Here is a 27748-nt window from a genome sequence, read left to right as displayed (position 1 = left end):
AACCACGTACGCCATATTCCTGCGCACATTTTTTTATTCATTACGTTCATATTTTAACATTTTATCGTAGCAAACACACACAAGTGATCCTCAGCTGTAGTAGTTACCTTGTAGTTATGCACATGAAGGCCCTTTTTAGGTCAACATAGGTCAGCATCATCTACACTTCCATGTTTTGTACTATATTACTCATCAGTACATAATTAAACAAAAAACAGCTTCTAAATCCCCCAAATTACCCAATGAACGACTTCACACCTAGCAGCTAATAAAAGTACAGCATAGTTTACTTAAAGATCTCCCTGATTGGCTAACATTACAAACACAGACATAGAGTAGAAATCATTTAGGATATGGTGACTTTTGGCATTGTCAGCAAACCTTTGAGGTGCACGACTGAGAGACAGGGTCGTAAAATCAGCAACAACGTCACTTGGTGTCACCACCATTTTCTATCAACATGGAGACAGAAGGAAGATGGGAGAGGCCGGGAAGAATGCATGTTCCGCTTGCGTCCGCTTGGTGTCACCAGAGATCCTCCATTGTGGGGAAATACGTATTTCCTTCTTCTGGGCAATACCCGGCTGGGCCGACAGAGGGCGCCGTCACATACGTGTTTCATCCACAGTGGCATATTTTGGAGAAAGTGGAAGAAGAGGGTTGTGTAATTTGGGACTGGACTGGTTGCTTTTCAGAATATTTTGCTGCACAGATGCCGTTGTTCCCCTGTCCGTCCAGGAGATGGAAAAGGCGACGTATGGGCTCATGTTTCATAACACCACAGCAGGGACAGCCGCTCTTCACACAAATTGACGTATTTGTGTGATTGTGCTCTCTACTGCTACTGCTGGCAGTGATGGTGCTGCTGGAGTGACCCAATTTTTTTCCACAGGGACCATTAAAGGTTCCCAAGAGCTAAAGGAGGCCACGCTGAGGGGCAATACAGAGCGAACATTGCATTGCAAACTGACTTATAATAATCATAGGTCACATTTTATACAAATAAACAAAACTACGACTTTCTATTAGGATATTTGGGGAACGAACACGAATGTTAAAATATGGGTTACGGAATAAAGAGCTCCACTTTAAACCCACTACTAAAAATAATGGACTTACGGCCTCTAGATGAGTTTTACAGCACATTTCACTGTCAAAAGTGAGTAATGGGAGGTTTAAAATAACAGGGTCAGCATATTGGCACGGCACGCAAAAGCACAGTTTAATAGAAAAAGACTGGAGGAGCACTTCTATCGTTTCATGAGGTTGGTAGCCTTCTGGTTGGCAGCGCTGATTCGGGTTACGTTGAGATTAGCCTGCAGAGGATGGGAAAAAGAAAGAACAAGGAAGTGTTAACAAGAATGTGGTAGGTAGGCACAAACAGCTGTGCTCTCCATCTATCTTTCACTTTCAGGTTTGCTTAACTGCACTGGATAATCAAAGGAAGGCCTTCCAAAAAAGGCTCGGCAAGCTCTACAGTCCAGCAACACACAGTAGGGTGAATATAATCAAACACCTCGTGCTCAGAAGGAACTGTTCATAGACAAGAATTCTTAGCTTTAGTGCTGTTAGCACAAGTTCCTGTGCTGCTTGCATCTCTGACTCAAAGGGAAGAGCACATACTGCTTCTGTCAGGTTAAAAGTCACATTACTGATTTCATTCATCTCCCTCTCTGGGCACAACAAGCCTGAGATGAACTGCCATAATTCCCCTTTTCTCTCCTTACTAAGATCCCAGAAAGATCAGTGTGAAACTCACGAACTCCGTCTTCCGTCTGATTAAAGGATCTGGAAACAGCTATCCACCCCTTACCTACCTCTCAGCTGGTCTACTGCAACTCTGTATATAAGATTGCCTAATTCCACTCTCACTCTCTATTTCACATGGTTCAAAGTACAGCAGCTTGACTTTTAACTGGTACAAAGAAAAGACAGCACGTCACTCCTGTTTATGTCTTCTCAGGTCTGTTAACTGCCTATTTTGCCTCCATATCACAGAGATCATCAATCCCAACAACTTCTGGGAATTCTCCCCTTCTCCCCTAACGGTGACCAGGCCTTTGCTCTCATTGCTTCCAGACTCTGGAATAGTCTGCCCTCCTACATAAGAACCTGTGAAATCAACTTTGAAGGTGAACCTATTTTCAGTTGCTTTTATTCAAGTATAGTCTTGAGAAGCTATCGCCCTTTTGTTTGACTGTTTTTGATGATTTCACCACTGCTTTGCTTCTTCTCTATACCACGCTGTCTTTTACATGAGCTCCATGCTATTTTTTTAACTGGGTTCTTGGAGAACTGGATGCCTAACCAGATACAGGAGTCTGAGGTTTGCTGGCATGTTCTAGGTGTGGCTGTTTTCACAGAGTTTCACCTGTCTAGAACATGTCAAAGGAAAAGCTTTCATGTAAAATCCTCCAGTTTTGTAAAATGTGTCTATTCATCATGTGGCTAAAACAAAATCCAGCTCTAACCCTGACCTGGTGGGAGTTAAGAGCTTAATGTCTTCCTTGGCCTCCTACTCTTCAGAATCCCTACCTGAGTTTATTACAAGGTGCTCTGAGAGTCTTGTAAGTAATCATCGACTATTTTAGCTACATGTACATTTTCCACATAATTTTCTTACATGGGTACAATGTAAATTATTACTCTTTATTTGGCTTTATTTGAGTGATATAGTAAAGAGTAACAGGAAAGCAGAGGGGAAGGCATGCGGCAAAGTCTGCAGGTCGGATTCAAACCCGGCATATGGTCGCCCGTTCATCCCAGTGAGCTAAACCAGCGCCCTTAAATTGTTACATTTAACGGAGTCTGGTCAAATGAATTTTATTTGATTGGTCCACACTGAGGTCTCCGACATGCAGGACAGCGGTACCTTGCCCTGTATGCGGTCGATCTGGGAATTCTGTGTTTCCAGCTCGTTGCCAATGTCCAGGGCCATGCTCTTCAGGTTTCCCACGATGCTGCCCACATGAGCCAGGTTCTCCTCCATCTCATCCTCGCGGGCGTCGCCGGTCACCCTGACACGGGCGGGAATAAAGCAGGAAAACATTAACGCTGCAAAGATGTGTGCAAGTTTTTGTGTCTGTGTTTGACCAGCTGCCTGTGTGTGATGGCTTAAGTATTAGATGTCAGTCTGCTGTAAAGAAGAGCAAACACACACACACACACACACTCAGACACACACACACTCAGACACACACACACTCAGACACACACACACCGTGTATGCAGCTGCCGTCTCTCAGCTCACACAATAACACACTCCACTAAACTCTGTGTCACTCTCTCCCTACCTTCGTATGTATCCTCCACTCATAATCATCTGCTCTCTCTCATCCACGACCCGAGACGGCGGCGGCTGATTGGATACAACGCCATCCTGGCTTGAGGCTCCGCCCCAAACTGCCTTGTATGCCCCACTCTCCTCAAAAGCCTTTAGTCTGGAAGAGAAAGACACAATGACCACATGGATGTCGATTTTATTGAGTGAAGTCTGTTAAATGTGAAACGTGAGAACCACAGCGTAACCATACTGCTCCTGCAGCTACAGTACGGGTACACCAAGGGTCCATTTATACCATAAAACACGACAAACAAGGCGCTGGACTACTCTAGCTAAAGTCAGAGCAGCAAAGCAAGCCAGCAGAAAAAGCTAAAAGCAACTAATGAACCACATCTGGAGAGTTTTCCCGTGTTTAACTCTCAGGAGGCTATTTGCTCTTTGTCAGCATCACACTGTACATTAAAGCATTACATTAAACCTTACTGGAAACATCTATTTTACCTCCAGTGCTCACTGGTATCACCTGGGGATCATCCTGATCCGTGCGTTTGGGGTCTCCGCCCATAAAGACCAAGAACTATAACAGATTTAGATCTGCACTTCACAGTGGTTTCGTTAAGAAGAACTTAGCCTTCCTGCTACGTTTGGTTTTCTCTCTTTGTGAGTAACATCTGGGCGCAGAAGTGCCAAAAACTACAAATATGGTCACTTCTGGTACCAAAAACCAACACGGCAGCAGTCATAACACCAACGCCGAGCCCTGAAAATGTGAAATCGCAAGAAAAAATTGGTGAATAAGATGGCTGCTGATTGTGATGGTGTTTGAATGCTGCAGCCTGACCTTACTGGATGAATTCAACTCTATTAATATATATATATTTAATATTATAATAACAGGACCAAGCTGATGGATCACCTTGATATGGTGGAAAAGTGCCTTTTGTATAAATCTGAGGTTTGTGGTGAAGCCGCTGCAGTAAACGTGACCCAGGGCTGTGAATCAGGTATAGTTTTGGTTTTTACAAATAGATTTCCATAATTTTATGACTACATCTTGTATACTTACCTCAGAATAATGTTTACAGACAAACACACACTCACACACACGGCACACACACCTCCACCTACTTATCACAGGAGCAGAGACCACAGCACTTGCCCAGGTCAGTCAGGTTTTTCTCTGCCTCCTTCATATCAGAGTTGATCTGATCCAAGCCCTCCTCTACTCGCTCCAACTGCTCTATGAGAGGATGCGGCGGAGCAGGATGAAGGAAGGAAGAGCAAAGGTGAAAGAAAGCAGGATATGAGGTTGAAAGTAACGGGAAGAATGGAGGGAGAAGAGAGGAGGAGGGAGGAGGAGGGAGGAGGAGGGAGGTGGAATAAAAGCAAAAAAAAAAAGAAAAAAATCACAAAGTATTTCAAAGCGGCTGCACAGATGAACTGAAAAACCAGCCACCAGAAACTAATGTGAAGGAACTCAGAAGCAAAACAGAACGCCATCACGCTGCGCTAAATGCTACCAGCACACTGGACCAAACGGTGCAAAGTTATAAGCCGATGACCTTTGACCTCGGTGCCCACTTCCATTCTGTTTTCTTCTCTCGGGCTACGATCTACGAAGGATGTTTCTGCATCTGTGCTTCTTTTAAAGAAGATTTTAAGGAATAAAATGTGTCTTCTAAATGCAAATTTAGGTATATTTAGTCACATGTAGTTAGACTCGTCATTGTCACCGTTCTGCTGTAAACATTGACATCAAATGCAAGAGATGCAGAGTTTATCCGTTATATCGAGTTCATTTTTACAGGCCTTTGTCTATAAATTAGATTTTTCTGATCCTTCAAGCCAAAAATCTCTACTTCAGAAACACCAAACATGTGTAGTTATTTACACCTGAAGGCTTTGTTCATATATATCATTCAGATCTTGATTCACAGAACATTTTTTAGTAAAACCCTGCAGAAGTTGTTTTTTTCTTTGTCTTTTGGCATTATTTTCTTCTTAATGGATCAATTAAAAGAGATGAGCAGAATCCTTGTTGTTAAAAAAAACTTTGAGTCTAACATTTGGGCAAAAGGAAACGAGCAGAGAGTGACATCATTCACTCAAAGATGGCTTATCGAGTGATTTAAGCCCCTGATTATGATGATGATGACGATTGATTACAATTATCATTGCTGAAGGAGTCTGATAATCTAATCACATTTGATAAACACTGCAACACATTTAATGGAACTGGGCACCAGTACGGGGCTTTTTAGGGCCCGTTTGGATAAAGACGCAGATTCCTGGACCTACTTCCTGAGTGGCCAGATACAAAGGCCACAGCACTGCGCCATGTCTGTCAGATTCTTCTCTGCCTCTCTCATGTCCCTGTTGATGGAGTCCATACCCTCCTCAATGCGCTCCAACTGCTCTGTTAGAACGGGAGTTTTATGGTGTTGCCACAGCAGGAGCAGAGATCAATACAGAGATGGGCATGTTTACACAATGAGTACTGGCAAGCCTTCCAAATCAAAACTCAAATCAGGGACCAGCAAATTTACACAAACAAAGAGTAAGATTTACATGAAAAGAAACACTCTACAAAAAAAAGGCTAAATTATGAGAAAAAACTTAAAACATTGGCAAATTTAAGAATAAACACAAATTTCTGAGAACAAAACAGCAAATTTCAAATTTTATGGTCAAGACAATTCTTTACATGTAAGCCAAGTAAAACCTGTTTACCTCCTTGTTCATCCAACATCACCACAGTCCTGATCCCAACATCTTTACTCTGGAGGAGGGAGCACATAAAACCCTGTTACTGACAGGAACCCCAGCGACGCATCGTTTCCAAACAGGTTTTTATTTCAGATATGGAAATCAATTTGAAGACCTGAGCTCCTCCTCACTTCTTTAAACTCTCTCTGTTTTAGATTTATGGTAAAAAGCCAACAAGGTAAGACTGCTTAATCTGTTTATCTGCAGTAAGATCACATGACCTCGATCCTTATCACAATGACTAAAAATAAACACACGGCGGTTATGGAAAAAGAACGTATAAGGACTTGATATGAATGCTGTGCATTATAGACTAATGAAAAAACTTCCTTTCCTGCTTTCCTCACTGTTCTGCTCTTCCAGCCGTCGTTCATCCAAAATCATTTTCCAGGAGCTTAAACTTAATCATAACACTGCATCCGTCTTTGTTAGAGTCATTCTGCCATGGATCTCTGGCCATTTCCTCGTGTGGAAAACAACAGCGGAAACACAGGAGGCTAATTTACAGATGATGATGATGAAGTTCACGGTGAGGTTCATCACTCCATCACTGTGGGGTTCTTTGTTTCTTTGTGTGGGCAGAGAGCTGGCATGGTACTATACTTGTGGGGACCAGCATTCACTTATGGGGACAAAATTCCCGTCCCCACGAGTTTGAAGATATTTTTGAGAGTCAGAATGTGGTTTTAGTGTCAGCGTTACAGTTATGATTAGGTTTAGGCATTCATTTTTGATGGTCAGGGTAAGAGGCTAGGGAAAGCATTATGTCAATTAGATGTCTTCACTAAGATATGAGAGAGAGAGAGAGAGAGAGAGAGAGAGAGAGTGTGTGTGTGTGTGTGTGTGTGTGTGTGTGTGTCTGTACCTCCTCAACCAACTGAACCATCCGCCGTGTGCTCTCCAGCGACTGAAAGACACAAAATCACTGCTTCAGTATTTAAGATTCAAAACTTTACATGAACTTGTGAACTGCGTTCTCATGAAGTTATTTTTGTAGCTTTAATTTTGTTCTTAGTTATACAAACAGTTATAGTTTTGTATAACGTAGAACTCTTTAAATGCACCTGTGCAGCTACACGTTAGTTAAAGAAATACATTAAATGCATCCAAACCAACATAAAAATCGGTGCAACAATAACAGAAGTGCAAGAGTGACTCTGAGTATTGGAGGTCTTTAAGTCTGATTTAACAGTGTGATGGTCTGAGGTCAGAAGCTTCTCCTCATTCTGCAGACGATGCAGGCGAATTGTTTCATGTAGCTGTCCTGCAGAGTGGGGAGGGCGGTCTTAATGGTCCTGTCAGTGGTGTGGATCACCACCTTAAACACACACTATGCAGGAACCTCAACCTCCCAGGCCTCTGGTAGGGCACCCGAGCTTGAAGGATAAGAAAAAAAGGCCGCCCACAGGGGCGAGATGGACCTCGTCCTCTGTTATACCAGATACTGATGCAATTCCTTATCATCAGCTGAACAATGACAGCGGCTGGTAGTAAGCTAACATTATACATTTTAATATTAGGCTCAAGTGTGTAAAAACACATTTAAGCTCTGTTCGAAAATGCAGTCAAACTCATTTTACACCTGCTCCAAGTGTGAAAATCTAAAGCTACAAGTTGTTCTTGTTCCTCACTATTGTTCATTAACCATCTCTGAGCATCAGTACTGTGGAATATGTCATAGTTTCAGCTCCAAATGTAAAGGGTGACACATAAAGGAACTTTTAACTTTCAATCAAAATTGTCTTTGCGTCATTATGGAGTTATTATAGGAGGATACAGTCTACATCAGTCATGCAAAGAAACTGCTCACTGCCTGTTTATCTACCCCTACCTGTGTGTGTGTAGATGTATGTGTGTGTGTGTGTAGGTGAGTGTAGGTGTGTGTGTGTTGTGTAAATATCATGTCAGTCCTCTGGGATTTCCCCACTGATGGGATGATGAGGTGACAAATGTCCCTGACCTGCAGTAGCCTTTAAACACCAGGGAGTGTGTGTGTGTGTGTGCGCGTGTGTGTGCGTGTGTGTGTGTTTAACACCATCCCCACTGAATGTATGAGCTCATCTGTGCCAGACGGTTGCACTTGGAGACCAGATGTCTCCAAGGCAACCAGGTGAGCCAGGTGCCCTTGAAGAGGCCCTCCCCTCAGGCAGGGCTGTGTCCTCTGTGGCTCAGCGGGTTGTGTAGTAGTTTGCGTCACTCTTCTTGCCAGTTTGTTTATTATGAATTCTTTGTTGTATTGCTGAGATGGTCTAATTATAATGATCCTGATTAGGTTTCTGTGACTGACACACAGAGTGTGACACGCTCTCCGGGGTATAAGCTGAGGATGCTGTTGTGACTCACTCCGGTCCATATAACCACTGTTAGATTGTATTTTTCTCCACTCCTCGCTAGCTTCAACAATTTGTTGGCAAAGGAAATACCCGACTGCATTGTTCTGGTCTAAAACTTTCATGATCCGTTCTTTAGGCTGAGTTAGCTGAAGGGTAACGCACATGTAAAACCATGTTCATATTAAACATGGCAAAAGTGTCAAAGGAGAAGATGAGTCTGCATAATTCCCATGAGCCAAACATTCAGGCTTCGCTTAGTTTCGCATCGTTTTTCTACTGCAGACAAGGGACAAGTGGATATGGCGCAATATGGTCATCTCGTTTTCTGTTTACAGGAGCAGCCAGTCAGAAGAAAGGGAAGATGGCCTTAAAGGGGGAGGAGCTATAACATCTGGAATTGGGAATTCAGTTTGCTCAAGGGGACTCTTACCTGTAGTCATGATGATATGGTGTAGGATTGTAAGGTCGTGCAACAAAATGCTCCTTGAGGTAACTGTTGAAAACTATCTCTACTTTCAAGATTAGGCTTCAAACTTTCCTTTTTGCTAAAGCATATAGTTAGGGCTGGACCAGGTGACCCTGAATCCTCCCTTAGTTATGCTGCAATAGGTGTAGGCTGCTGGGGGATTCCCATGATGCACTGGGTGTTTCTTCTTCACTCACTTTGTGTTAATAGACCTCTCTGCTGAATCATACTTGTTATTAATCTCTGGCTCTCTTCCACAGCATGTCTTTTATCCATGTCTTTTTATGGCCTGAGCCTGGTTCTGCTGGAGGTTTCTTCCTGTTAAAAGGGAGTTTTTCCTTCCCACTGTCACCAAAGTGCTTGCTCATAGGGGGTCATATGATTGTTGAGTTTTTCTCTGTATGTATTATTCAAACTTTTTCTTTTTCTGAAGCCAGCCTAAAGCCCAAAGATAGCCCAGGCTCAGTACAGCGCTCCATACTCCATAACTGGTCATGGTATGGAGTCTGATTCATTATTAATGACTTGCAACATAATGTTTCCTTAAGCAAAATCCAGTGAGAAGTGTATTATAGCCCCTCTTTCTTTGCAGTTTTTGCTCAACATATGGTGGTCTGCACTGAAACAAAATATTTGGCATCCCTGATAAAGTTCACTATATAAAAAAAAAAATACATTTTTTATTTGGGAAGCGCACCTGTAACCGGAAGGTCGCCGGTTCGATCCCCGGCCTTTCTGTCCTGGTCGTTGTGTCCTTGGGCAAGACACCTTACCCTACCGCCTACTGGTGTTGACCAGAGGGGCCGATGGCGCGATATGGCAGCCTCGCTTCTGTCAGTCTGCCCCAGGGCAGCTGTGGCTACAACTGTAGCTGCCTCCACCAGTGTGTGAATGTGAGCGTGAATGAATAATGGCATTGTAAAGCGCTTTGGGTCCCTTGAAAAGCGCTATATAAATCCAATCCATTATTATTATTATTATTATTATTTTTAAGTAGAATCACTTAAATCCCACTGCTGTTTCACGGCAGTCTGTGAAATACTCCAAACGTCTAATCTATTGATTTGTGATTCTGGAAATGAATTTCATGCCCTTGAACCTGATGTTTCAGATGTTCCGTCTCATACGAACTAATCTGTGTCCACATTTAGAGGTTGGTGGAGCTTTCGCCTCCACAGAGAGACCACAGTTCGAGTTATACACTTCACAGATATTCACACATCATCTGTGTTATTTTTTTTATTCGTCATTGTTCTTAAATCTAAACATGATACTTGGTTATGGTTGTGTTTTAGCCATGTGCTACACAGACACAGACACAACTAGAACAAATTTGTTTGGTCCTTTAGTTCTTCTGTAATAACTTTTTACATTTGGACAAAAGTTCAGTAAAATCAGGTCAATGATAAGAGCTTAAAAGATATCAAGAAATTATTTCACTTTTTATAAATGACAAAATCGTTTTTTAGACAACCAGAAGTCCAAACTCTTCCATTTTCCTCCAAACCTTCATTTATGTTGCCAAGTTTGTTGACTTCCTGCTCCTGGATTTACAGACGGGTCGTGAGACAGCCATGAAAAACAAAAATATTTGTTCATGCTCATGGACATGAATTATGGCATTTTTTTTGAGACTGCACAAATTTGTAAGTAAAGTACTCCAGAGGGAAGTATATTTCATGTCTGCAGCACATATTTTGTCCCGGCAAAGGAAACTAAGGACGTGTTGAGATGAAAGGCAGACCGAAAATCTTCTTTCAGTCAGGGAGAAAAGCTTAAGACCGAAAACGGTGAAGGACCGTCATTGACGGTTTAAATCACAGGACGGGTTTTAGGCAACAGGTGAGCCAACGGCTGTTATCAGGTTAACGTGCACTGGATACAAGGGTAACAAGTAAACGGCCATTTCTATGTGTGGTTGTTAATAATTAATAAAACACTTATTTACCATCGTAATCCTCTTACCTCATCTGTGACCTGATTGGCTCTTCTCTGTAACTCCTCCTGCTCTGTGAGGATGGGCGGGTCTGAACGTGCGTTAGCAGCCATGTGTGTTTTTGTGTGTGTGTGTTCAGTCCCAGGTGAGCGGATCAGACTGCAGCATCAGGTGGCTTTAACAGCTGGAGAGGGTGAGAGTGAGACCATGATTATTTTTCCTGACTGACAATAGACTCGAGCAGACAGACGCCAGGCAGACAGACACACAGCAGAGGCTCTCACTTACACAAACACGCTTCAGGATAATCAAATTTATTTTTTAAGAAGCAGTTACTTTTAGTTCCAACAGACTGTTTCGTTTTAATGGCAGTTACTGTAACTGTCAACAATCAGCCAGTTAGCACTCAAAACATCAGTTACAGCAGCCTTTTGCACAATGAACGTGATACTTCAAGGTCAAGGGGACCCATAATACTCATTTCCTATTAAAAGAATAGTTCTGCAACATTCACAGTTCAGAATAATCCTTCTTTATCTAACACGGGCTTTGATGCAGCATCTCTTGTCTAAAACAAGCTCTCTTAGCTCTTTTCCTCCAGCCTTAAAGCCTAGCTTATTTGTGATTCACTGCTCTTCATAAACACTAAGGACCCTAACACACTAAAATCATCTTCAGCTAAAGCCACAAGCAATTCAAATGGCCAAACAGGAAAAAGGATGAACTCTCAGGTTAGCTTAGTCTGAATAAGTCATTTAATGTGTGCCAGTAAAAAGCACTGAACCACACTGTCGGGTTCCTTCTCGTCCCTGTCGTCATTCTTCTTAAATCCATCCATAGTTTCTGCTACTGATCCAGGTCCAAGTCACGCGGGTCTGAGCAGAGACACCCAGACCACCCTTTCCCCAGCCACCCCCTCCGGTTAATCCAGGGGGGGGAATCAGAATCATTACTCACTTATATATTAACAGATGCAGGCCCTTAGAGGGCACAGGGGTGGGCTGAAACTGGGTGCTTTTTAGTTATTTTTTCAGCCTTTGGAGCTCTTATAACTTTTTAAGTAGGGGAGATGTCCACACGACGTCTTCAGGTTTAACTGCTGTTAAAATCAGTTTTATGCCCACTCTAAATATGCTTTTTTTAAGCACGCCTTACTTCTGCGGTCAGGTCTGAGCATCAACATCAAGTCAAAATCATTTTCATCTAAAACAAAGCCCATATATGTGAATCTGTGTTTTCTGCCTCCAATTTAAGTTTTCCCTGCAGAGTGATGACATCACACACTCTGAGCCTGAAGAATATTTTTTTAACCTGCTTTCCCGTTGTTTCCTGCTCAGATCATTCCCTCTGCATGCATCATTCAAATATGAAATGGTAGGAATTTCTGTCCTCTTTCACTGGATGTTATTCTTGTGATGACAGGATACACGGTCTTGCCGCCATCACCCCCAGAGTGCAGAGTGTGTCCACCACAACTCCCACGTAGGCTCTTCAGAAAACGACTAAAATTCAGCAGAAAATGAGCAGCAAGCCCATCTCTCTCTCTCTCTCTCTCTCACTCCTGCCATCATGTCCACATAATAAAACAAGGGACATAAAGAGGAGGGTTTGGCTCAAAGTGTGGCGCTCCCTTTGTTTATATGTGAAGGATGGGTAAAAACCACCTAAGGTGTAGAATGTGGCTCGTAGTTAAGGAGTAGTCGAAAATCACTATGAAAGAACTAGTCCACTTTTTTATCCACTCCATTTTTTCTTTGTATAAAGTAAGTACAGGTTAGTTACTATTACTTTACCATTTATTTTTAGTATAAAGTTTTACAGTATTTGCGTGAATGCAGTGAAGCTGGCTGCTACAAATGCCTAAAACGAATCTGTCGTCACTCTTACAACAACTGCCTCCTCTGTAATTAGGAGTCCACACAATGTCAGCTTCTAACCAGGTGTTGAGTCCTCACACACACACACACACACACACACACACACACACACATCTCTTTGTGTGATCAGGCTGCAGCATCATAATTAGCCCTAACCACTAATCACCACCTGCTGGAATAAAGAAGAGGAACAACAAGAAAGAAGAAAAGAAAAAATGAGCCACGATGCTCTTTAGTAAAAGAGAAGGCACTTGATATAAAAAAAATCAGTATTAAATATTATGCGCCATAAACTGATAAATCTTTTAGTCTACAAAATGAAACTGCTAAAATAAACAGAGGTATTCTGTCTGTGACACAAAACAGAGAAGAAAACGACTCTGTTCGGTTTTTAAAGGCTGATGTTCATCAGGTTCACTGTAAACTGGATTTTCTGTAACACGTGACAGATTCACCTCCTTTAGCTTGACTATCATCACCAATATCTTCTCCAGCTGTCACGTTAAAGTGAAGCACGCTTAGCTAAGAGTGACCAGAGACCAAAACTGTTCTCATTCACAAATGACCAACACACACAAACATGCAGGCTTTGGCACTGCTTCCTAATCACAGGCATAATATTGAGTATTCATGTTCTGGAGTGCCCCAAAGTGGGCGGGGCATCACATGGCACACCCCCCAAAATATGATGTATTAATGTACTACACAGTATTACTATAGATCAAGAAACCAGCACTATACAAGTCATTAAAATCTTCTCCAGCTCAAATCCATAACTATGATCCATATTTTCATATTACAACGTTTTACTATTATTTAAGGGGCATTGTGAATTTTACTAAAGAGTCTAAATATTTGTTTTACCACTTTGAAAAACTGAAACTCAGCACAAATCTAATTTCATGTGGTAAATCTGTTTGTGTCCTGGGCTCTAGATGAGTCTGAAAATCTGTGTTTTCTGGCCAGTTTTCGACACTGAACTAATTATTCCTCCTTAAATATTGGCTCATTCCATGACAAATCAGTGCTGCCCGCCTGACCCCGTCACAATCAGCTTTAACATGTTTAATGAAGCCATGAAAGACTTTACCTTCATAATTTCTGACTTAACAGCCCTCAGAGGACAGGGGCGGGCAGAAATTTAATGCTTTTTAATTATTATTCCCAACATTTTTAACCATTTATAACTTTTTAAGTAGATGAGATTGTCGTGTGATAGTTTCAGGATCTGTAGAAAACTTGAAATCTGTCTTAAACCCACTGCAAGTGTCACAATTTAAAGCCAAATCTTCTTTTCTTCAGTTCTACTGTTTGTTCTGGTCAGTTTAGAGCATTAATATCAATTCAAAATCTTTTTCACGACTACATTAGAAAATTATTTTAGAAGATGAGCCTGGGATCAAATTTAGGTGAAAGGAGACTTTTCACATGGTACAGCCTGTTCTGAGCAGCTACTTCCCTCATATACTGATATCACTCAGGTTTACCACAAAAATTATTATGATGGACCTCTCCCATCCCAACAATGGACTCTTCTCACTGTTGAGGTCTGGGAAGCGCTTCTGCTCCCTTAAGGCCAAAACAGAGAGAATGAGGAGGAGCTTCTTCCCCCAGGCTATTCGGGCCCTGAACCAGGTGTAGGACTGGACTCTCCCACACATCACATCACCACACGCACTCTGGTTTTCTTTATGCACACTTCCTATAATTTATAATCTTTATAATCTCTTTCTGCTATTTGCACATTTTTTACTGTAAATTTTTGTAGTAACCTGTAAATTGTAAACCTGTAAATTGTAAATACTGTAAAACCACTGTCATTTAATGGTCGGGCATTGCACAGCTACATGCATTTCACCCCATGTCATACTGTGTATGGTTGTGTGTGTGTGACAAATAAAAATTTGAATTTGAATTTGAAAATGCTCTTTGGATTTTTTTTACATCGAACATCCGGGTACCATGCTGTCTTTTGTTCTACTGTTTTTTGCCCCCACTTGTAGCTACCTCTGGTTCATTTCTGTGGTGACAGCCAGGTGCAGGTGTGTGTCACAGGCTATGGCACTTGACTCCATTTACGTGTACACGAATTAAACTGCAGTGATGGGGACGATAACGAAGACAGGATTCTCGTGAACATCGCCGTGGTGACGTATCGCGGTGAGAATATCACCAGGTACACTCGCGACAGTTTTTAATATTTGATTGTTCAAGAGCAAAAAGACGGAGTCTGTTTGAATTAATCCCACAAATGTCACAGATGAAATATTTAGTTTTTATTGCCTGTTTGACCGTCACCACTTAACCTGTGACACCAGTTAACCTGTGACACCACTTACCCTGTGACACCAGTTAATCTCAAACACCGGCCCTGTTAAACCCCGAGCACAAACAATATGAATGAACCTAAAGTAACGGGTCTGTTTTAAAATGTAAGGAGTAAAAGTAAAAAGTAACGAGAAAAATAAACGCTCGAGTTAAGTAGAGATACCTGGAAATTCTACTTCGTTACTTCCCACCTCTGGGTTCAGTCTGATGACCAACTATTACATTGGAAATAAAAACAGAGTTTTTTTTAAAGCTGCCTCTTTTCAGAGATAACATCCATAAGAACCCGTTCCTCGTACCTTTCACTGGCTCCTCTTCATACGCTCGTGCTCTGTCCTCGTGAACCCATCAGCACACTGAAACCTGTTGCTCTTCCTCGGTTACTCCTCCTGAGCATCACCGCTCCCCTCCTCCGCACTGGCCCCGCCCCTCAACAAACAGCAACCAAAACTTTCTCCGTGAGTGTGACGTCAGAGAGCAGCGGCCTTGAACGCCTCTCTCCGCCACAAGGACGCAGCTGAAGGTGGAGGAACCAGTGCCATGTTTAAGGGTAAACGATGGATGTGTATTCAGCGCTGGTCAGCAGGAAGCTCTGCTCGCATCCTGACAGTTTAGCAAACTTTACAAAAAAAATATTTCTATAGTTAACAGTTTGAATCCTGCTTTGATTGTTTTGAAGCTGCCGCCATGAAATCTGCATCTTTCCAGCGTTTGTCAAACACGTTACCCCCCACGTGTTAATGCTCTCTTAATGACGTCATGGCGATGGTTTTCTTCTCATTTGATTTAACTTTATCCGTTTATCCACTGAACAAAGCATTAGAAAATCTGGCTGTTGCAGGTCTAAAAGATGTCTAACTGGCACATTGGACATGGCTGAAGCCCAAAACTGGGATGAAGTTGGTTTAAAAGGTGAAAGTTTGGCAGACATGTATATCACGTTCAGCCGTTTGAGCGGTGTTTCAAACATTTGACCTTTTTTTAAATGACATGTTTGTAAAACTGACAAACATAATTTTTAAACTTGACCAAAAGAGTGTTTATATTTGTTTAAATGTCAATCACGTGGTGTTTGTCACATGGTGTTTCTCTGAACATCAAATTCATCATTTCCTAATGAGGTGTGCGGACTTTAGGTGTCGAGGACAGAGACCGACCCTCCACTTTTCAACCAAATTCAAACTGAAGTTGAAGACTGTAAAAACAGTTTTGCTTAAGCTTTTTGCTTAAGCAGAGGCGCTCTCAACCTCTCTTTAACAACCTTTCATGCCTGGTGTGACCGAGTATGGACTGAATATCCTAAGTGTGCGGCTGAAGCCCCCTGGTGGGCTCTGACGGTACTGCAATGGGTAACAAATAAGCTGAAGAGAAAACATCAAACCTTTTGAATGTTTTGCATCATACAGATTAAACTTGCAGGATAAGTTACACCATTAGGATCCACAAGCCGATCATCCTTTTGGTTTCTGTACAATAAAATCCTTTAGGATTCCTCAACACATTTTCTGAAGGACATTTGGTAAATGGTAAATGGCCTGTATTTGTATAGCGCTTTTACTAGCCCCGCCTAAGGACATTTCAACTCAGGTTTTGTAACTTAGCTTAAAATGATCATAAAACGTTTACAGTTTTCCAAAGTCAGGTTTTGGTTCTGAGCCCGTCTCGTATCTCACATTCAGATGAAAGAATCAAGCTCAACTTTTAAAGTGTCTTTAAAAGTCAAAATGAATGAATGAAAACACGAAAGCAATATTTCATCTTTCACTTGCGAGATGAGCAGAGGTGCCACTAAAGTACGGGGGCTGCAGAAGAACCTCAGCAGGCTGAAGTTTAGCTTTGAAATTTGATGCGGTAAAAAAATATTCCTGATCAGAAGAATGAGTGTAACATCACATGTGGTCACGTGCATGAACGAGGGCCAAGCGTGCATGAAAACTCAGAGAAAAGGACAACTGTAGCGTCAGCTGTGTCAGTTTATTCTTTCAAACATTCAGAGGCAGTTTCATCAAACTTTCAGCCTAATAAAAATTCATTAAGAGACAAAAGAATAGAAATCTTTAACACAGAGATGCCGCAGCACCGGAGAGTGCAACGGCAGCACGAGCTTTCCCTTCGTGTCTGCTCAGTGCCAGCGTTTTGGTCCCGTTACAGAGATGAAGACGATAACTGCGCATCGCGGGTTGAGTGAGAGGAAGGAGAAGGTGCGAGGTGTGAGAGGTGAGAACAGAAGCTGTGGAGAGGCTTCCCTCCATCGCCTCACGAATACATCGTCAGCTGAAGCCACTGTGAGGAAGAAAGAGACAGTCATTGTTTTCACGTGACCACAATCAGTCCTCTGCCCTCCTCAGTTTTATAGTTTCAGTCCGATTGTCACCCCAGAAGCTGACCGATGTTTTCCTACAGACTTCTGTGTGATTCAAATTCATTTCCAACCAGACAAGACTGTATAGAAAAGAACGATGTGGCCATTACTGCTCACTGAGCCTCGAGCTGAGCATTTCTGCCTGAGAAACTGAGGGAGACTGTGCACCGTCGGACTTGATGTCCATTGTGGACACCATCAGGCCAGAATTACAAAATCAAAAGGATGCTTTGCTCAATAAGACTTGAAACTAGGGACTGAGACCATAAACCAATCAATGAAGTTGTTACTTTTTCTGAAAGAAGAAGAAATGTCGCCCCCTAGTGGATATTAGAAAAAAGACAGGTTTAAGGCATTTTGGTATTTATTTATTTTTTTTCCTTTGGTTCCCAGTCAGTACACTTTTGTTTTGTTTTTTTCTGCTCCATGTCATTTCAAAATATTAATCGTCTTTTCTTTTCCTGCTTCAGACTTTTGTTTCTGTGCATTTCTAATCTCGTTCTCGTCTTTGGCCTTTGACCTGACCCCCACCCATTTTGCTTGCCTGCCCCTTGATGAATTTGATTATCTGTTTAAAGTTTTGGACTTTAACCCTCGTCTCCTGTGTTTGGATCTTTTCCCCTGTGAACTGTCACACGCGTTCCTACTTTTACCACACTCGTCCATTCAGTGTTTAAACTTGAGAATCGAGAGAATTAGAAAATATTCTGAAGTGAACCAATCTGGGTTTTACCTCCTTGATGTCCAAATCGATGGTGCCGCTGTTGTCCTTATCCAGCGTCTTGAACGCTCCTGCACACACACACACACACACACACACACACACAGACTGGTTGTGCATTTTGATTTGATAAAAAGATTTTTTTTTCTGTGCTTTTTGTTTCTTGGGTGGATGAGGAGAGAAGGGGAGTTTGGTGTGGGTTAGAGATGAACTAGGTGCTTCAGGCTGGTCCCTTGTTTCCCAGGGATTGTCACAGTGGATGGATCCACATGTTTTGGTATAGCACAGCTTTGAACTTTAACACAGCCTCCTGTTTCTCTGGGCTTGGGATTGGTCCACTAGCTACAATAGCTTTGACCCCCTGAGGCTGGGTTTGTTTCTCCTCTGTGAATAGACTCGTGCAAATGGGTTCACCACACCCTGCAACACACTGGAGATACACTAACAAGTTCTATTATGCATAAGCGAGAAGACAAAAACATAGGACAAACACATCACGTACAGCATGTACAGCTGTTCACAGGTGAGGAGAATTCAGAAAACACCTTAAACACATCATTGTACAAACTTAAAAACTTTATGTATTCAGAAACGTAAAGCTGAAAATAAGATGGTCAGACAGCCGAGAGCACACACATCTGAAATCAGAGGGTGAAGAGAGACTCACTGCACATGGCGTCCAGTCGCACCAGGCAGCCAATGAAATTGTCAAAGTCCATATCGCCGTTCTCATCACTATAGCGACGGATAATCATATTGTAGAGCTGGTCATTCAGCGGGAAGCCTGCAAAATACACACACACACACACACACGATATTTATATCCTTGTGGGGACATCTCATTGACCTAATGCTTTCCCCAGCCCCTTCCCCTAACCCTAACCATCAACGAATGCCTGACCCTTCCCCTAACCCTAACCATCAACGAATGCCTGACCCTTCCCCTAACCCTAACCATCAACGAATGCCTGACCCTTCCCCTAACCCTAACCATCAACGAATGCCTGACCCTGACCCTAAAACCACATTTTGAGTCTCAAAAATGCCTTCAAACTTGTCGGGACCAGGATTTTGGTCCCGACAAGTAAATGAATACATGCTCACACAAACACAGACACAGAGCAGCATTTCTTACCTGCAGCCTTAAAGGCACCAGGCAGCTCCTTAGCGTTGATCGCACCTGAGTGATCGGCGTCATAGTTAACGTAGATGCCCTGAAAACAAGACACAACAAATAATAAACAACACAAACATAAAACCAGCGTGGAAACCATCAGAGTCCGTCTGCACGGCTGCTCTCTGTGAACTGACCTGCCATCTCTTGATGTTATTCCAGAGGTACTTGAACTCATGGAAGCCCAGTTTTCCTGTGCTGTCACTCTGATGGGAGCCAGGTCAAAGGTCAAACTCAGCAACACAAGCAGAACTCACTGAGAACCGTGACGGGTGATTTTCTGATCTGCTGCTACTAATTCTGCAGCCACTGAGATTACTGTGTGTTCTGTCTGCACTATTTTTTATGGAAGGATACATCCATCACAGCAACCATACTCCTGCAGGACTCACTGCTGAAGCCGTCGGTCTTCAGCTTCCCATCTGAACGAGAGATCCACAACTTTAGTTCAGCTTAGTTAAAATACAAATTCACTGCAAACACACACGAAAAACTAGAAAATAACAATAAGAATGGTTTAGTGAGAGCTGCAGAAGGAAACCAGACTCACGTTTGCAGACCACTTTATTCAAGATGTTCATCAGTTCATTGGGGCTCACCTCCATGTCCTGTTAACACAAACACACACGCACACACACACACAGAGCGTATGAGTTCTCCACACAGGAAGTCCCCTGAAAACAGAGTGAGTCACAGCCAATCACAGAATGACTCAAACCAAGCTCTTCGATCTTTTTTCAGCGTCTGACTCACTGCAGTCACTGTTGCCAACAACACGCAGCCAAAACACAGAGAAGCAGCGTTAGAAGTCTCCTCAAAAACTCCTTTTTTCTTTACGCGATCAAACCCTGTAGCTGTGAGCTGGGCTCCAAGGCCACGGTAACGATTTATTTTCACATGCTGGCCGATCGGCTCACAAACCTTGACTTCGAATCAAATGTTCAACCAGGAGTGAGTTGTGATGTTTCCCGAGCTTTCTCTGAAGCTCTAAACTCTTAGTCACTGCCACTTGAGTCACTTCAATCTCTTTCCTTCTTCTTTTTACTTCATTTTTCCACTGTTTACATAGAAATATAAAAAAGTACGAATAAACCACGCGTGACAAATATGAGGCTTCTGTACTGAATAAGAAGGAAGATTTTTGGGCTCAGTTATGGCACTGAAAAGTGTTCTGTGAGCCAAAGATAACGAGGTGGGCCTGGTATGTGTTACAGCAAGTATACTGGACCTTATAAGGTGGACGTGCAGGCCTGACAAAGCTGCAGGTGTTCATCACATCTGGGCCCAACATTAAGCTTCATAACGGAAATTCTTTCTTCCTTTTCCTTTCTGGCTTTATTACAGTTGTGTCTGATTTCTTCCTTCTCTTCAGATAAAACCAGGCCTGTTCTCAACTTCTCTGCCTCTTTCATGCTTTGCAAAGCCATCCACTGCATCCACTGCATCCACTGCATCAGCCCCCCGGTCACCCGATGGGCCCCCCTTAGACATCCTAAACTAAACTGCTGCTGAGATGGAACTCTTTTTTTTTTTTTTTTTTAATTTAATTTAATTTTTTACCTTTAATAGAAGGTGAAAGGAAGTTTCCAGAAAGTACTCCACCTTTCACGGCCTCCTGACTTCACCCACCTGAGGCAAATGGGAGGAGCATACTTTACTACAAGCTTCTGTCACAGCAGTTATTACTGCTGTTGGTTTAGCCGAGAACTGGCTGTGTTCTGGTCTAACTGGTGCACACGCCCATCAGATGAGTAAAAGAAACACACAGACACACACACGCACACACACAGCATGACTGCGGCGCTGCCAGACAATGGCAGGAATGCAGAGAGGGAGTTCTCTGTGTAACACGCCCTGCAGCAAACTGCAGTTTCCACATGTTTGTCAGAGGACTCACTGAACGAGTTCACTGTTATGTGACAGAACCGCACGCTGTAATTAAAAATCAGGAAAAAAGACTTTTGGCTGCTCCCTTATTCACCAGGCCTTTCACCGAGCGCGGCTCCATGTTTGATTTAGCAGAATTTTACACCGGTGGCATTTCCTGAATCAGTCCCAGAGGGATGGTGTCTCTTCCCAGAAAATCAAACCAGGGAGCTTTCACTTACAAGGCCACTCCACTGTAACTAAGATATACTACAGCAAATTTCTGATAACCAAAGAAAGCACATCTCCGAGTGGAAGTGTAGACTGTTCAGGAAGAAGCACATTAAAGACAATCTATAAAATCACTAGTGCACAATAACAACAGCTCTGGAGGTTTCTCTGCTCTCGCTAACTTCAATTACAAACCTGCAAATCATATTTAAGGCTCTCTGACATGGATACGGTGAGGTCAGTGGCTGGAAACACACCAATACACACACACACACACACACAAGTTTCCGTTTTCGCTTCGATAAAAAAGTAGGAAATACTCTTCACATCATCACGTTGAAGTCAGTGATGTTATAATTTACAGTTTCCTCCAGCTTCACACAGTCGTCTTTGATTCTTTGGTTTGACGGTTTTGGTCTCCATAGATAATTTCCCCTTCAGGTACAGGGGCTGAATGTTTTTAGAGTTCACCCATTTAAACTATATTAAGGCTTAAAGTGTGCATTATTAGGGGCGTGGCTTCTGACAGGTGGATGGCGACACAGGCGGCTGTAGCTGCTAGCTATCTGCTAGTTGGAGTCCCTGACCTGCACTGTGTTTGTGCTGTTGGAGCCTTTTTAATGACATCATCTGACCAATAACGATCATTCCTGATTGGCTGTAATGGTGCGAGGACGTCTCAGTGCTGCGTGGTTTTAGACGCAGCGATTTCAACCTGTAGCTTTAACGTCCAAGCACATCTGCTCCCGGTTTACAGTCAGGGGCCCACATGACTCGGAGACTCACACACAACCAACCACACAGAGTCTGGTCTGGTCTGTAATTACAGTACAATGAGTTGTTGGCATCGTCTCTACTGTAAGGTTGGTTCCTTCTAACAGATTTGGCTCAAAGACAAAATCTAAGTGAGCCAATCACGAGAATCCTTGTTTATCTCAGGCTGTGTTGGAGCTGGTTTCAGCCTTTAAGGCAGAATTCTTCTGATCGGCTTCCCGTTGTGTTCCTGAGATGGCCAAACTGAGGACTCTTTAAAGCTCCTCATTTGCAGCTCTGTGTTTTTATCTTTGGACTCTGTGGCTGCAGATTTACATGACACACAATTGTTTCCTGATATTGTAGTTTTCTGCACCCTCTAGTCAGCAATAAAGATGGAAGCACTGTAAGTGCGTTTAGTATTTTTCTAGTGTAAATGCATGCCCAGATTAAGCAAACCACACCCGACCATTTACACACATGCTTCTATTGTATACGACCTGCAGAGCACACAGAAAACATGTCTGTCCTTATTGTGAGGGATGATACTTGAGCGTACGGCCGCGCCCTGCTACAGGAGTTTCTCGTTTCTCAGGTCAAAAACAGGCGGGTGAAGTTTACATGTGCAAACTGACAGTTGTGAAAACTTCAGAGCTGCTGAGGTGGTTCGAGACCATTTTGCTGCGCACACAGTTTTTTATTTTTATGTTAAGGGTCCGATATCCAGAAAAGGCCTTTCGACAATGTTCTGAGATACTTAGAAACAGAACAAGCTCTGAAAGTCCCACTTTTTCCCACACCCCTGTCAACAAGGCTGCTTCACAGCTTTACAAGCCAGTAAAAACACACAGAACAGGAGTTCTTCCTGGTTGACTGCAAGCAGAGCATCATAGCATGCTGCTAGCACAGATGCTAAACATACAGCTGTGCACAGCAAAACTGAGTTTCACTGTAGGCGCTCTCTCTCTCTCAGTCAGTGTCTGTGTTTCACCTGAGCCGTCATACCTCACCACACCTGTCTGCCTGCTTTCATACTCCAACCCTCATCCTGTCTATCCGGTCACCTGCCCATTTTCTCACCTTGACTAGTTATACTTCACCCTTCAGTTTTTGTAGGTCTTCTATTTGGGGTTGTCACAGCAGAGCATCTGCCTCCATCTCTACCATCCTCCTCTGTCATGCCAACCCTCTACATGTCCCCTTCACCATTCTTATGAAAAAAGCTCCAAACAGGCACCAGCAGCACAAACACAGAGCACACAAATAGGTAGGTTTGTGTGTCTAATGTTACTCAGTCTATACAGACGAGCCTAAACACACTTTGTACCCACCAAAACAAGCCGATTTAAGGGGCATGTGGCGCTGATCTTTGTGCAGACACACCAGTGACTTTAAAGGTTTAGCCAAAGAGGCCACGCCCCCAATAATGCAAACTGGTTTAAAGAGAAGAACATCGTGACACAGGCAGAACAGCATTCAGGATTATTATTATATCGTGCACTCACATCTCCAGCCAGCTGTTGGAAAACCCTCCGAAACTGTTTCTCCTCTTCGTTCTCATTGGCCTCAGCGAATTGCAGAGGTCTGCGGGGAGGAGGCTGCGCACAGAGAAGAAGCTTCTGTTAGGGCACACACTCACACACATTCCTCCCTTCAACTGCGTTCGGACAGTTTGTGTGTTTGTTTGCACATAAAATCTTCCACTGAGAGGGCGTCGCTTCAATTACACAGTTCAAGGTTCAAGTGGAGCTGCACATAAGCTCAGGGTTATCCAATATGTGGAAAAAAAAGGAACAAAAAAACAAATCTCTATTTCTGCTACATTAAATATTAAAACTCGTTCATCGACGTCCAGGTGCTGCACAGATCCCGGGCCCAGAAATTTGATCTGGGATCTATTTTTCCCGGATGGGTGTCTACCAACCACGTTTCTCACTGACTCAAATCTATCTGTGCTTTCATTAGAAATGTTGGAGGGAGGATCTGAAGGGCTGCATTAGGACAGACTTTACACAGAGTACTTACAGGGTCTGATGGCATGAACTGAGACGGGTCGACGTCGCTGTGGGGACGAAATCACAGGATCGGTTAGCCTAGCTTAGCATAAATACTTGGAGTAGAAACTGAGAGAAAAAGTGTGCTCACGTCACAGATTTGATGATGCTCCCGATCACTCCTTTCACCAGAAACATTTTGGCGTCGATCTGAAAAAGAACAAAGACTTAAAGCTGACAGAGTTTTTCTACTCTATGATCAGTATGATGTCATAGATAATAACTATAATAATAATATAATAATATTATATACTTATGATAATATTATATATAGTATCAATAACATCCTGATGGAGAAATAATCACATGAAGAAAAAAACACTGATCCCATTTATGCTGAATTTATACTCTGTGCTGTACTAGACACTGATTCATTAAACTACATGCTTTAAATATTTTCATCTAACACATCAGGCTCCAGACTGCATTCAGAGGCAGGGCCGTGTCCAGAGAGGGGAGACAGGGTGGCACCACCCCTCCTGAAATTTGAATATGAACTCGACATGAAATGCTGCTGGAGCACTGTCAGTCTTACAATTACAACTCGATGAGACTATGAATAAGGACTGTGCTGGAGTCTAACCAAGTACATGTACTCAAGCATTTTACTGATCTAATATTTTAGTGTACTTGTACTTCACTCAAGTATTTCTATGTTATTCTACTTTAAAGCTTTTGTAACTTCTTATTTTGCTGACTCTTGCAAAGACACAGTGCTTATTATTATATCTGAAGCTGGAGCAGTTCATGAGTAAATGTAGATTATCCATTGAGCTCATTTTGGCTCTCAGAGATTATTAAAACACCAAAATCAACAATAATTATTCAAATTAAATGATTGTGTCTGGAATAGTTTTCAGGACATCCCGTTCCATTAAACCCAGCATCCCTCCCACCGCTGGATTTGCTTTATTAGCTTTCTCAGACAAATTCATGTAACAGCTCATTAATCAAATTTAAAAGACACTTTTCTTCTTTTTTAAAGGGAATTCACAATTTTCCTGTGTGAGTAATCTGACCAAAATAACCGATAATCAAATATTGATGAATCAGTAATTCATGTAGTAACTTGTCATGTACTAAACGATGATGCAGATTGAGTACTTGTACTTTAAGTGTATTTGGATGCTAAAACTGATTAATTCAAACAAGAGTATTAAACATATTAGTAACGTTCACAGACACACACACACACACACACACACACGCACTTGTCCATTTTTCTTAAATAAAGCACAGGGTCAGCGGTGGGAGGAGGTTCCGTCAGTACTGTCTTATCCCACCCTCACTAATCTTTACATGCCTCCGTGTTCTGACCGCGCTGGGTTGTTTTCTCCACTTAAACCTTGTTTTGTAAATTTCCACCGGGTGGGTGGGACAGCATGCAAAATTCTGCAGAGCACACACTTTGCACAGCTGAGGCAAAGCCAGCACACAGGACACAGAGGAGCTTTGTGGTACTTACAGAAGTTCAGCTGAGGACAGACGGAGGCAGAGACAGCGGAGCCGGCGACAGAGACGATCACGGACTGCGGGGAGACGAACACGGACACGGAGGAACTGCAGGGCGAGCCCACTGGCAGCGTTCTTTTTCAGTGCGTCATCAACCCCTCCCCAAACACACGCACACACGCCAGGGCTGGCCGCCAGATCCTAGCGCCCTCTAGAGTTCAAATAAATAATAGGTGGTGCCCACAGGTCAGATGACTCCTCACCAACGGAAGAGACCTCACCTGCGGCCACAGTTCATGCAGAAAGGTGGATAATAAAAGATGGAAATATTAGCTGGTGGTGATGAGTTTCAATGATCCGAGTTTGGAAGCATCTCCACAGACGTCTGTAAACGCACGTCAGGCTGCTGGTGGAGTGACGGTGTGGGGGATATTATCCTGACACACTTTGGGTCCAACTGAGGATCGTTTAACTCCACAGCTTACCTGAGTGTTGATGTGGACATGGTCCCCGGGGCAGATGAACACATTAATGTTTTTATATTCGACATGATGTGGGTGGGTTATTATCCTCTGATAACCTGCTATCTGTTGTCTGCGTTTCTTTTGACTCACAGACTTCAGACCTGGAACTTTTCAGGAAAAGATCATGTTGGACAAGCTCACAGAAGGTGGGACGTAAAAGGAAAATTCTAGCCACTGATCCATCAGCTGATCACTGCCAGAAATATTTCAGATATGTTCCATCTTTCCTGTTTCAGTGGGTGTGTCTGTTAAAGAGCTGGCTGACCTGTTTCACGTCTGCCACCTTTAAACGCCTCCTCTGACAGCTCCATCCTCTCTGTGGAGCTCAGTTTGTGTCTCAGCTTCAAGAACTGAAGATCACATCGGCCCAAAATTGCGTGGGGAAAATCCCCAGGCTCAGTAGCGGTTTTAGATACAGGCGACACGGGCGGTTGCCCGGGGCGGCATCGTGGTGGGGGGCGGCATCACGGGCATCGGCAAAAAAGAAAAATTGCTCGTACTCATGCTGCCCCGACATCATGCCAGCGCATATTGGGAATGTCATAGGCACCGATCGGTTTTCTATCGCCCATTTGCTGGGAGTAAGGGCGCCCTCTGTTTGTGAGGTGCGCCTGCTGCTTGCGGCACAGGGAGGAGAGGGCGGGGCGGCGGGGGATTCTCTGGGTGGCTGGAGCAGCATCTAATAACCAACTAGCAAAATAAAACAAAATAAAAACAAACCAACAAACACGAAAACAGCAGACATTATGATACAGACTTATAATTTGCACCGATGTTTTTTCGAAATTCTATAGGCGAAAAGTGAGCGCGAGAGCCCTCGGTGCGCCTGCTCGCTGCTGAAGTCAAAGTAAACTTTATTGTCATCTCCGCTACATACAGTCCAGTATATAGAGAGACGAGACGACGAGGCTCCAGTTACAGCAGTGCAAGTAAACAAATAATAAATATAAGAAGAGTAAGAAAATAAATATACACTTTAGGACTCGGGGTAAAGGGATCAATAACAATTTAAAATGTATATTTTATATTTTGTTGATTTAAAGTCTCACACACAACCCGTTTTTAAAGTTTAAAAAAAAGAGAAAAGAAGAGGAGGAGTGTAGCGACTTCCACAGTCGCTAGAGGCCGGGGACTGAGCCTGCCTATTTGCCTGATGCGCTGTCAACTTTACGCAATAATGCCAGAGGTGGAATTGCTTGCTTGTTTATTAAAGTGCTTGAAAAGTTTACAGAGCAATGTGATCGGCTCGCGATTCAAACTCTTAAAACATCACAGCTCTAATGCAACAAGGGGAAACTCGTTGTGCTGCGTTCAACAAAAACTACAGCTACCCAGCCCTGCTCTCTGTCAAAATCAAACCAGTGAAAGACAGACTGACTCTTAATGTCCCACGTGACTCTCGTTACACATCACCATAGCCAAACAAATGAAAACCCAGTGATCATTAAAATTCAATACATTTAATTATGGCTCCTACAAGGAGAAACGAGCAAAAGATACAGGTAAGCAGATGTGTCATTGGATAATGGCAGGTCATATATCCTAAAACATGAAGAATCAGAATACTTTCTTAATCCCTAAGGAAATTATGTGGGTTACAGTTCCTCCAAGAAGAAATGGTA

At 42.9% G+C, this 27748-nt stretch overlaps 2 protein-coding genes across 3 annotated transcripts; both read right to left on the bottom strand.

The window, feature by feature from the left end:
- Positions 1-16: 16 nt before the first annotated feature.
- Positions 17-15422, bottom strand: zgc:101731 (SNARE_SNAP25N and SNARE_SNAP23C domain-containing protein). 2 transcript variants are annotated; one of them, XM_031743620.2, is made up of 8 exons: positions 15289-15422; positions 10814-10968; positions 6915-6956; positions 6014-6062; positions 5582-5699; positions 3294-3440; positions 2873-3017; positions 17-1316 (listed from the first exon to the last, which is right to left on the bottom strand). In XM_031743620.2, exons 2-8 carry the CDS (start codon positions 10895-10897, stop codon positions 1251-1253), a joined length of 651 nt encoding a protein of 216 aa, XP_031599480.1. In that variant the 5' UTR covers positions 10898-10968; positions 15289-15422; the 3' UTR covers positions 17-1250. The 2 variants fall into 2 exon arrangements, with proteins under 2 accessions (XP_031599480.1, XP_031599479.1); XM_031743619.2 differs by lacking the exon at positions 5582-5699 and adding an exon at positions 4412-4523.
- Positions 15423-16944: 1522 nt separating this feature from the next.
- LOC116323315 (calpain small subunit 1-like) lies at positions 16945-25772 on the bottom strand. The gene is made up of 11 exons (XM_031743621.2): positions 25616-25772; positions 24242-24300; positions 24122-24158; positions 23602-23694; positions 19797-19854; positions 19604-19668; positions 19384-19452; positions 19208-19286; positions 18740-18856; positions 18085-18143; positions 16945-17272 (listed from the first exon to the last, which is right to left on the bottom strand). The coding sequence occupies exons 2-11, from the start codon at positions 24286-24288 to the stop codon at positions 17246-17248; spliced, it is 651 nt and encodes a 216-aa protein (XP_031599481.1). The 5' UTR covers positions 24289-24300; positions 25616-25772; the 3' UTR covers positions 16945-17245.
- Between the last annotated feature and the right edge of the window lie 1976 nt (positions 25773-27748).

This window comes from Oreochromis aureus, linkage group 14 (assembly GCF_013358895.1).
Source record: "Oreochromis aureus strain Israel breed Guangdong linkage group 14, ZZ_aureus, whole genome shotgun sequence".
NCBI lineage: Eukaryota > Metazoa > Chordata > Actinopteri > Cichliformes > Cichlidae > Oreochromis > Oreochromis aureus.
This window is presented reverse-complemented; position numbering and strand designations above follow the sequence as displayed.

Coding starts and splice junctions, on each gene's coding strand:
- zgc:101731 (XM_031743620.2), bottom strand. CDS start 10,897: ATGGCTGCTAACGCACGTTCAGACCCGCCCATCCTCACAGAGCAGGAG. Junction 5,700..6,013: donor GATGTTGGATGAACAAGGAG/GTAAACAGGTTT, acceptor CCGTTCTAACAG/AGCAGTTGGAGCGCATTGAG. Junction 3,441..5,581: donor TGTATCTGGCCACTCAGGAA/GTAGGTCCAGGA, acceptor TTTCTCTTCCAG/ACTAAAGGCTTTTGAGGAGA.
- LOC116323315 (XM_031743621.2), bottom strand. CDS start 24,288: ATGTTTCTGGTGAAAGGAGTGATCGGGAGCATCATCAAATCTGTGAC. Junction 18,857..19,207: donor TGGTGCCTTTAAGGCTGCAG/GTAAGAAATGCT, acceptor TGTATTTTGCAG/GCTTCCCGCTGAATGACCAG. Junction 17,273..18,084: donor TCGATTTGGACATCAAGGAG/GTAAAACCCAGA, acceptor TCTTCCTCACAG/TGGCTTCAGCTGACGATGTA.